The 11,527-nt window shown below is 36.5% G+C and overlaps 1 protein-coding gene across 1 annotated transcript; it reads left to right on the top strand.

Moving 5' to 3' along the window:
- Positions 1–1,217: 1,217 nt before the first annotated feature.
- LOC311288310 (polyunsaturated fatty acid 5-lipoxygenase-like) lies at positions 1,218–10,804 on the top strand. The gene is made up of 14 exons (XM_084405651.1): positions 1,218–1,402; positions 2,273–2,471; positions 2,662–2,740; positions 3,677–3,790; positions 3,925–4,034; positions 4,219–4,391; positions 4,532–4,666; positions 4,788–4,991; positions 5,154–5,240; positions 5,682–5,851; positions 5,981–6,093; positions 8,034–8,134; positions 8,243–8,413; positions 9,811–10,804. Exons 1-14 carry the CDS (start codon positions 1,256–1,258, stop codon positions 9,988–9,990), a joined length of 1,983 nt encoding a protein of 660 aa, XP_084261777.1. The 5' UTR covers positions 1,218–1,255; the 3' UTR covers positions 9,991–10,804.
- The last annotated feature ends 723 nt before the right edge of the window (positions 10,805–11,527 follow it).

Consider the following 11,527-nt stretch of genomic DNA (forward strand, 5'->3'; position numbering starts at 1 on the left):
AGGTTAAAATATGTAGTGTGTGGGGTGGTGTCCTCATCTACAAGCCTCTAGGCTATAAAATCTTCATGGGAAATGACAGTTGTGACAGTTTATGCCTTTCCATTACACAATATATGACAATGCATTTTTGCCTATCACCTTTGTGTTTCTCTTGTAAGTCTATATTTCTTTCTTCAGAAATACAACTGAAAAGTTTTCAGTTTCGTACAAACTTACACACACTATGTGTCATTCATACTTGCAACAATCATGAAAATGCAATTAAGAAATAAGAATAAATAAATAAATACATGTAAGCAATAAGCACGGCTGAAGGGCGATGCCATTACAGGCATTAAATTACGATGTTTTGATGACTGCTTATTACTTATAAACTGCAGAAAGCAGGACATGACAGCAATAAATAAATTCAGAACCAAAAGAACATATTATCCCCCCATGATGACTAATAAATTATATATATTAGTCCCCACTCTTTCAATTCTACCAGAAATAATAACCTCACCTTCTTGCTCTTGCACTCAGGAGCATCAAGAGGATTTTTTAAAAACTTAATCAAACTGAGCTTATAGATGTATTAATTAAAGAAAAAAGTATTAAATGCAGTTTGAAAATATAAGCCTATTTATATTTATCTACATGTTTAACATGTAGAAAAATCAATAAATACATATAATTAACACTAACCTTTAAAATCATTGGCTTATCATTAATGTTTCACTCGTTGGTAATATTTAACACTTGCCGAGCTTCTGATTAAATTTAGCTATAAAGAGCGCTAATGACTTTGATAAGTCCCATCTGGATTTATTATCAGTAAATTAAAAATTGAAAAGGTCATTCTTTGTCATTTACTTTGTGGAGGGCATTTTGAATGTATTATATCCAAATTAAATTAAAATATTATATACACTCTTATATTACTCTTCACTTTTATATTACATTATATATTAGTTAATGATATTTTTATATCAATGATATTATTTGGGAGGCAAATTTAGTAATTGTAATTGGAAAAGCTTATCAGAGAAAAGGGATTGACTGTACCACAGGAATACTCCTGTCTCTTCTGTAAGTTCAGAAACGTGATCACATATGCAGGTATGACCATGACATTTTTGATCGATAGACCAAACCCACATTATAATGTCACAGGAGGTGGAGATTAGCGCCGGAAGTGAACTTCATATAAAGGTGCTTAAGAATAGTTCGAGTTTGTACATAGAAGAGTTTGTACATCTTTCATTCAGGCAAAATGTTGACCTACAAGGTGACTGTATCTACTGGTGTAGAGGTGAGGGCTGAGGAAACGAACAGCATTTACCTGACGCTGATAAACTCAAAGGATCAGAGCAGTGACAGAGTCCTGGTCAACAAATCCTTCTTTGCTGGTTTTAAAAGGGTAAGGACCTTAAAGACTTAATTATTTTTATTTTAAGTAATTTCTTTATTTCTATTATGATATTATATATATTATGATTTGATATATATATATTTATGGGTCAATGGCATGGTGTGCATATTTTTGTATTCAAGTGCATTATTTCCTTTTAAAATAATTTGATAAATTGAATTCATGACATATATCACTTTATTCTATAAAACCGATTTAGTTTTAATTCATTTTAGTACATTTAAATAATACATATTTTTTTGTTTTGTTATCTTTAACCCTGTCAGGTGGTGCAACTGTCTGCACAAATGAACAGTAAACTATTTAAAATGGTGTATTAATAATAAAAAATCGAAAAGCTAAATACTATGGCTTTATTTTAGGTTTGAAACCTAAAATAATTTTATTTTTTTTAAATATCAGTAGTTTTAAAGCTGTTGAGATCATTGAAAAACTTTTGTCCAGCAATCAGTATATTCTCAAATGTCAGGGTGACACAACTGAAAAAAAAATAATATATATATATATATACATATACACTGTCAGCAGGAAGTGTGTCATTAACACAAAATAATTATAAGTTTATGTCTTATTTTAAATAGTTACATATGTGCCCATCGTACTTTGGCCTGTCTTCAGCTATATTTGATTTTGTTTTCTTATTAACCATTTTTCTGTTAAAAGCTAGGATACACAAATGTAGAGAAATAAAAACTGCATCTGGTGAGATAAAATTTGGGCATCCTGATCACATATATCCCAGTGCACATAATCAGGGAATTTAATTAGGATGAATCCCTCTTCACCAAAGCCTGTGGAGAGATGTTTCTTGTTTATTTGTTTCCCATACAATGTGTCTAATAAAAGTTGTCATTAAAGGAGATCTCCCTTGACATCAGTGTGGATAAGGACTTTGGAGACGTTGTCTTGGTGAAACTTAAAAAGGAGGAACACATAGTCAATAAAACTTGGTATTGTGAGCATATCACAGTGAAAACTCCCTCTGAAAAATGCTTCGAGTTCCCCTGTCAGTGCTGGTTAGAAGACGAAAAGGCAGTGTTTATCCGAGAAGGCACTGGTACGTGCATTATCGCTTTTGTTCATTATCCAGTTTTAAATGAAGCATTATTATTATCATTATTACTATTGTTATTTTTATTATTTAAAAAAAGATTATTCAGTTGTTCAGTTTTTATTTGAATTATGTCTTAAATGCTGTCCTTTCTATGTGTAAAATGTGTGCTATGTATTTCTTTGTGTTCATTTAGCTGGATTGCCTCAGGATGACCCTGTATTTCTTAAAGAGAAAAGACAAGAGGAACTGAAATCTAGACAGGACAAATTCAGGTTTGAAGAAACAATTACATTCTTGAACAATATTCATTTGTTGCAGTTTTTTTCTTTTATTACTCCCGATTCAGTTCAATGTGCTTGACACACTAATATTGTAAATACATTGGACATATACATTACAATGTCATTTACACAGGCCCGTAGCAACAAATTGTAAAAGTGTGTGTGTGGGGGGGGGGGTATATATTATATATAGCAATAGTTATAATTTCACATTATAACCATTTGCACTATTTCAAATATATATTTTAAGTTAATAACAATTTTCATTGGATACATTCTTACTTTTACTCTAGTAATTATTTGGGTTATTTACAGTGGCCCAGTACAATACAATGAAACATTAGCACAATGGAATCAAAATAGACAATAAAGTCTAATAGGCGCGTAATCCTCTGGTGCTCCTCGTGTGGCCAAGTGGGTCAAGTTATGAAGAAAAAGATGCGTCTTCAGTAGTTTCTTGAAAATGGCTAAATACTCGGCAGAGAGGAGTGATGTGCGCTCTCTTCGGCTTGATAAAGAACAGTTGCAGAGGTTTAACAGTGTGTGCTGGAAGGCCTGCCAAGAGCCAGTCTGGAAAGAACAAGCGCTTAGACAAGGAGTTGTGATGAAGAAATGCCAAAAAGAATCAAAATAACTAATTACTAGTTAACTAGTTTATTAAATAACTCAGTGCTACATAAACAGTAGTGTGCTGCGCACAAACAAAACCGGACAATAAGGAACAGAAAACAGAGATCATATACAAATAATAATGAACTAAAAGAGTAACAGGTGTGATGATATAATCAGTGTCATGCATAGAAGCAAAGGAAACAGGAAACTGACGCTAAACAAACTAAAAGTCCATGAAAGTCAAACTAACCAAACATAACAGTGTACATGACAGTGGAACTGTACAAGTTAATGTTGTCATTTTTCTCCTTGAAGGTGGACTGAATGGCGCCCAGACTTCCCTAAGAGCATAGAGGGCAAAACACTTCCTATAGAAGTTCAGTTTGATTGGGGAAAAACAATAGACTTTTATGGGAATTTGGTGAAAGTGTAAGTTTTGGGGGAATGTGTCGTGGCCACAGTCCTTGTTGATTTTATACTGAATTTTTACTCCATTTTCCAGAATAAAAAATCTTGCAAATAATGTTCATGTCTATAATTATACAGTATGCGCTCTGTTTCAGGACTGTGGAATCACTTCGTGAAAAATTTAAAGAATACGTTCATTCCTGGAAAGGCATGAAATTCTTTGAAAAGATATTGGAAGATTTTAATATCAAGAACACTCTACTAGGTTTGGATTATTTCTTCTTTTATTAAGAATGTTTGTTTGTTTTTTGTTTGTTTCTTCATTTAAACAAAATCTATATATCCAAAAACACAATTGTTGTGAGAAACCAACAATGAAGAGGCACTTTTTTTCATACATGTAAAGCCTTTGACAGTTGACTGAATTTTCCCCTTTGAAATCTGGACAGAGAAAGTGATGCAAGACTGGAGCGAGGATTACATGTTCGGCTATCAGTTTTTGAATGGCTGCAATCCTGTCATGATCAGGAAGATCATAAATATTCCAGACAAATTTCCAGTCACACATGAGATGGTGAAGGGCTTTCTGGAGAGAGGTGTCACTCTACAAGAGGAATTAAAGGTCAGAAACATTAAGAAATAAATCCCTTGAACAGTTGGTCTATAATCAAATCCAAGGCTTGTATCATATAATTTCAAGTATTAGTAATTATAATAATTATTAATTAGTTCTAAACTTTGCACCTGTATACACGTTTACAGGCAGGAAACATCTACATAGTGGATTATGAAATACTGAAGGGAGTGCCAACATCCAGCGATCTGCTCTTTTTGACTGCACCCATCTGCCTGCTGTACAAGAACAGATCGGACCAGATTGTGCCAATTGCCATTCAGGTATCTGTCACATATAGAGTTAGTATCAAATGAAAACATAAATTAAAAATATAAGTGCTTTTTCTGTGAATCTACTCACGAAGTAAAAATGTTCTGCTTGGCTTTATTATTCCTGAATCAGCTCAGTCAAAACCCTGAGGAAAAGAAACCAATCTTTCTCCCAAGTGATAATGAATATGATTGGATGCTTGCCAAGATGTGGGTGAAATCTGCCGACTTCATTGTACACCAGTTGGTCACGCACCTTCTCAAGACACATCTGATATCAGAGGTTTTTGAAATGGCCGTGTACAGACAGCTCCCTGCGGTCCATCCTGTATACAAGGTACCTGTCTTTCAATATCCAGTCATGATATTTAGATATAATGTTAAACAAAACCCCCCAGGGCAGGACACTGAAAGCACAGTTCTTCTTTCAGGTTATGCTTTTTAAATACATTTTTATGATTTAATGCACATGTTAAAATACATCATTTGATTTTTACAGTTGCTGAAACCTCATGTTCGTTTCACAATTGCAATCAATGCAGCGGCCCGTGGAAGCCTCATCAGTGATGACGGGATTATCAGCAAGGTAGCTTCACCTAATTTAATATATCCACACATAAACAGCATCTTGCTAGGATCCAAAGCAATTCTATTCAAATTGGATTATTTTGTCTTTGTTTGTCAAGCCATAATTTCTGTCCATGATATAGTATTAAAGACGCACACAGTGTTAACAAATCTTAATCATGACAGGCCTGAGCCATTACCTGACTTTTTGTCTTGTGATATTCTGTCTTTTTGCTGAATGCTCTTACTTCTATTTCATAGGCTACAGTGTATTTAGTTAACTGGTGTTTGCTTAAACCGACAGACCTAAGTAGTTCCTACATTTTTTCCTAATTTAATGCAAAAAAAAAAACACCAGAATAAAACTTCACCCATAATCCCCGAGATGGTCACTTGAGTATGCTAAATAAGTGCTGAAAATATTGAGGCAAAAGATTAACTGAATTCTTGGTATCCAAAGATTACTAGCATCAATGGAGATGGGATAACTAAAGTGATTCAAAGTTCAATGGAGACTTTAACCTACAAGTCCCTGTGCTTCCCTGAGACCATAGAAGATCGAGGAATGAAAGATGTGCCCAAGTACTATTATAGAGATGATGGCAAGATGATCTGGGATGCAATACACAGGTAACTGTAGCAACAGTTCAGATCCTGTACTACTAGTGCAAAAGTACAAACTAGTTCACATACACTCCAATGAACATTTTTGGCATCCAGAGTTATTTTTATTAATTTGTCATCTTGATCTTCCTGTAGTTATGTTTCTGCTGTGGTCGAGATCTACTATGAGAGCGATGAGACCGTTAAAAGTGATGGAGAGATTCAAGGCTTTGTTAAGGATGTTTCCTTTGGCATGAATAATTCTGACAGTGAGTACAGGTTTAATTAATCAAACGCCCTATTGACACCTGATATTAAGAGGTTTAGGTCGATCGGAACATAAGTGGACGACACTAAATACATGTGTAAACGGTCTAAAGCTTTTTCATTTTTTAACCACTTTGAGAGTTAGTCGTAAACACATTAGACCAGATTGCTTTCGTAGTGTAAACGTTCATCTGGTCAAATGTGTTCAAACAGCCACAAAAGACGCAGTCACCTAGAGTCAGTCACGTTTACCGTTATGTCAGAAATGAACTAATGAATAGGGATCCGTACCACAATGCCACATTTGCTGTCCCTTTCAGCGCCTAATTTCCCCGCACCTGTAGGGGTAAAGAACCTAGCCCTGATCTAGCACAGGGGCTGACCTAACCGTGATCTAGCACAGGGGCTGACCTAACCGTGATCTAGCACTGGGGCTGACCTAGCCCTGATCTAGCACTGGGGCTGACCTAACCGTGATCTAGCACTGGGGCTGACCTAACCGTGATCTAGCACTGGGGCTGACCTAACCGTGATCTAGCACTGGGGCTGACCTAACCGTGATCTAGCACTGGGGCTGACCTAGCCCTGATCTAGCACAGGGGCTGACCTAACCGTGATCTAGCACAGGGGCTGACCTAACCCTGATCTAGCACTGGGGCTGACCTAGCCCTGATCTAGCACAGGGGCTGACCTAACCGTGATCTAGCACTGGGGCTGACCTAACCGTGATCTAGCACAGGGGCTGACCTAACCGTGATCTAGCACTGGGGCTGACCTAGCCGTGATCTAGCACAGGGGCTGACCTAACCGTGATCTAGCACTGGGGCTGACCTAGCCGTGATCTAGCACAGGGGCTGACCTAACCGTGATCTAGCACTGGGGCTGACCTAGCCCTGATCTAGCACAGGGGCTGACCTAACCGTGATCTAGCACTGGGGCTGACCTAGCCCTGATCTAGCACAGGGGCTGACCTAACCGTGATCTAGCACAGGGGCTGACCTAGCCCTGATCTAACACAGGGGCTGACCTAGCCCTGATCTAGCACTGGGGCTGACCTAGCCCTGATCTAGCACAGGGGCACAGAGCTAACATAGATGGGTAGATCACCGGTGAAAATAGATCAATTATATTCTCTGCGTCCCATCCAGAGACCACACGTGGAGGTTCCAGAGGTCTGGACGTGGTGCCATTAAGTGCCCCGTCTCTGAGAAAGCAGGTTTTTCTTCAGAGGACTCCACCAGGAGCATGAGTTCTGGGAACCAGGTCTGGTTGAGCCAGTATGGTGCAACCAACAAGACCTGGTCCTCGTCCTCTCTGACCTTGCACAGTGTCAGTGCGATTAGGCTCACTGGGGGAAGTTACGTAGGCCATGAGGCCAGCTGTGTGCCAGTGCATCTGTGCCGAGGGTCCTCTCAGTCAGGGAGTAAAACAGTTGGCAGTGGGAATTGTCCGCACAGGCAAACAGGTCTACTTGTGCAATTCCGAAGCGACTCTAAATCAGCTGGACCACCTGGGGGTAAGGTCTTCATTCTCCCAAGAGCGTGGGCTGTCCTAAGAGCTCAAGGGCTATACGATTGCGCTCGCCCGGGATGTGAATGGACGCTAAGCGACTTGAGATGCTTCTGATTCCAGACGAGGAGATGGCGGACGAATTTTGGCATGCGCTAAATCGTAGACCACACTCACGGTTGATGAATGCAATGCAAAGGCATTCATTTTCAACACAAACAGGTCACCTGCCTGTTGTTCATTTCTTACTCTCGGCGGATGTTCATTTCTTACTCTCTGAAAAATGGTCGCTTATTTATTGTATAAATTAGGAGCGTTTAAAAAAAATGCTAATGTGATAATTTGTTGTAATGGTATTGTTTACTTAGCGCAATAATCTATTTGTTGTAAAAAGTGTGAGCACAAGTTAAATGCAAACTGCCATTGTTTCCAGAGTTTCCAGAGTCTCTAGAAACTCGAGAGGAGTTAGTCAAGTACCTGACCGTTGTGATATTCAACGCTTCAGCACAACATGCTGCTGTCAACTTTGGACAGGTGAGATTACACACTACATTGCACACAACAAGAGCATTAAAAATTGCTTGGCACAATTCTGGATAATATCTATAAGCTAATATCTGTGAGTAAACTTTTATGTTCCAGTTTGACTGTTACGGCTGGATCCCCAACAGTCCTTCCACCATGTGCATGCCACCTCCCGATCAGAAGGGCAAAGTGGAAATGGATTATATCATAAAGAGTCTGCCTGACCATGAATGTACCTACAAGGTTCTAGGAATATCTTGGGCCCTCACTCAGTTCCAGGAGAACGAGGTTTGATGTCTTATTTGAATATACTTTCCACTTGAAATTGTAGAGAACATTGCAGCAGTCTAGTCTAAATCAATGTGAAAAAGAATTAACATGTTACTAGCTGAGGGTACAGAGCATCAAGGTTTGAGTTTAAAAAAAAGAGCCCAAAGATTTTTTTATGTAGGCTCAAATACATTTTAATTATTCTTATTGTTGTAGATTGTTTGCTTGCTAAAGTGTATGTGTTCTGCTGCACTGTCAACACAATATTTTCAGTCAGGTAGAGCAATTAATTTACCTGATCCTTTGCTGAGTCCCACATTAAAAACATCATCATGTTTGGGGAGTAACATAAAATGTATCTATTTATTTAAGGCTGTTCATATTTAAAATACCATATATTAGGAGCTTAGCGCAAAAACTGAGAATGAAACTTCTACTAATACACTATATATTGCTGCTGCTACGGTCAAAACAGTGCTGAATAAGTAATCTAAAGTATTAAAATGATGTTACTTTCCTTGAGTAAACTAACAGAATATGTTACAAATTATATTTTACGCAATGTATTCTGCAGTGAAATACATTTCTTCCAATCCTAACAGGCAAGCTTTGGCTCTTCTCTAATGGTAGTCAATGGAGTCCCTTTGTGTTTGTACAGTTTTAAACTAAATGATCTAAAAGCTATAGAAGAGATAATTTATCTTTTTTTTCTGGAGCATGTAGTGACACAATTAATTTATGTTTTGATTAAGGTTACAGACGGGATAGTAAGAAAACAGTTCCCAGTATTGTGATTATGTAGTGGTAAAGTTCTGTTCACTTACACTAATGTTATCAGCTCTCTGACACAAAATTTCCACCTTCAACTTAAAAACTTAGTAAAGTCAAAAATAAAATTGTCTGTACAAGTCATATCAACTCATTATTTTAAATCTTGATTTACACATTTTAGCTGAATCTTGTACAATTTATACAATAAAGCTTAAATTGGTTAAATTATTTCGATAAGTTAAAGTTAAATTATAATCATATAATTTTTTTACAATGCAGTAGTCAGATTCTCTATGTTCAGCTGAATGTAAAAAGCATTTGCACTGATTCTGATCTCTGCTGATCTGAAGTTCTTAATCATGTTACCGCATTATTTTACAAGTTCTTTAAAGAAACAAGGCAAATAAAAATGCTTTGGAATGTGTTCTAAGAATAATATCATTCAGTTTTCTACATTTCTTTAAAATGGTGCTATTAATAAAAATCGTTTATAAAGTTGCAAACTATTATAAAGTTTGTTTTATAAGCTTGTCTGAGTGATTGACAGTAACCAAGGGGGCGGAGCTTAGAGAAGGGTCAGTTTACCTTGTAAAAAGAAAGAAAGATGTTGTTCTGCTTTCTGAAGAGCTTACTTTTCCCCCCAGCTGTACTTGGGCATGTATCCAGAAACGTGCTTCACAGAGCAACCAGTGAAGGAAGCCATAAAGACTTTCCGCAAGAAACTAGATGAGGTGACCAACATCATCAAGAGCCGGAATGAGGAATTACCAATTGCTTATGGTTATTTGTCCCCAGACAAAATCCCCAACAGTGTTGCAATTTGAGAAAATATTTTGCCAGGCGTATAGTGTTAACAGCTAATGTGTGCTTGACATAGAAAAGGAGAAGAACAGCTCTATTTAAAATATTAAGTATTGTAAAACACAGAGCATTCTGCCTTTTGAGGCGATTTATAGAAATGATGTTAGATTAACGCTTCTTGTATTTGACTGTTAAAGGGAAGTAAGGGATATTACTTTGTAATGCCATCTGTGCACGTATGTATCTTTTCTGAGGGGTGATTGTCTGGTTTACGCCAGGAAAGCAGAACAGTTTATTTGACTATATGCTTTAAAGAGCTAAACTTGTGTTATAATCCAATTATTATTGTTTATCTTTTTTATTATTTTCTTTTTTCATATAAACTTGCATATTCATATATCCATACTGTGGTAATCATTTAATTCATTTGATTCATTAATTCAAATTCTTTATTACTCAGATGATCTATTGTTTGTAGTCTATAGTCTATTAAATAATAATGTGACTTATTTTTGACCTTACAGTTATATTGAGATCTTAAATCTATATTGATTTTGCGCTGATTGCGCAACTGTTTTCTTTTTTCATCATAACAAAAGCAATTTCCCCCTGTTCTTTGCCATTTTATAAATGTTACTGTGTTTACTGTAGCTCTAGCAGTGAATTTTGCTAGGCCATATATTCATTCATTAATTTGTTTGTTTCTGTTCAGCTAGAGTTCAAATATGCCTGGCATGTTTTTTAAAAAGCTATAAGATAACTTTTCTGTGAACAAATACAATAATTAAACTTTGGTGTATTTCTTAAAATAAAATAAAATAAAAATGTTTTACCCCTAAAGTAACTTGTGTATTGATTGCATACTCAATCCAAAAAAATACACAGCAGAGAATAAACAGGATGTGCAGCAGTCTTTACTGCAAACAAACTCAAACTAGAATGGAACAACCAGGAAATAGTAATAGGAAACATAGACAACGACAGACACTGAAAATGACTAAACAGGGGGCTAAAAATACACAGAAAACAAGAGAGGGTAAATTAACTAGATCCACCTGAATAGAACTAACTCATTTAGTAAGCATAGAAACAAACTGACAGAGGGAGGAGAACTGACCCAATTAACAGATTATAAGGCTAACTAGGAAACAGATCAAAAACAAACTCAAACCGTGACAAATATGCAGTTTTTAAGGTATATTTATTTTTAATTTTAACGAGGGATGCACGATATTTCGGCCATCATATCAGTATTGGCCGATATATGTTGATTTTTAATGTTATCGTTATCGGCCTGATAAGAAAATTTGGTCTATATAATAAAGATGATAAATAATGTATTATTTCCTTCAGCTGAGACACTTCAGATGTGCACTGTTCAACATGATGGTTTTGAATTGCTGGAAATATGATTGGAATCACTTAAAAAAAGGAAAATACAGTAAAGTGCAACATGCGCAGCACAAGTCTGTCATATCGGCTACATAAAATTATAATGAGAACATCGTAATTGTGTGCTTGGGACATAGCTGTTAATGGTGAGACTTTTGTTTTTTTAAA

Source organism: Rutilus rutilus (assembly GCF_951802725.1).
Source record: "Rutilus rutilus genome assembly, chromosome: 3".
NCBI lineage: Eukaryota > Metazoa > Chordata > Actinopteri > Cypriniformes > Leuciscidae > Rutilus > Rutilus rutilus.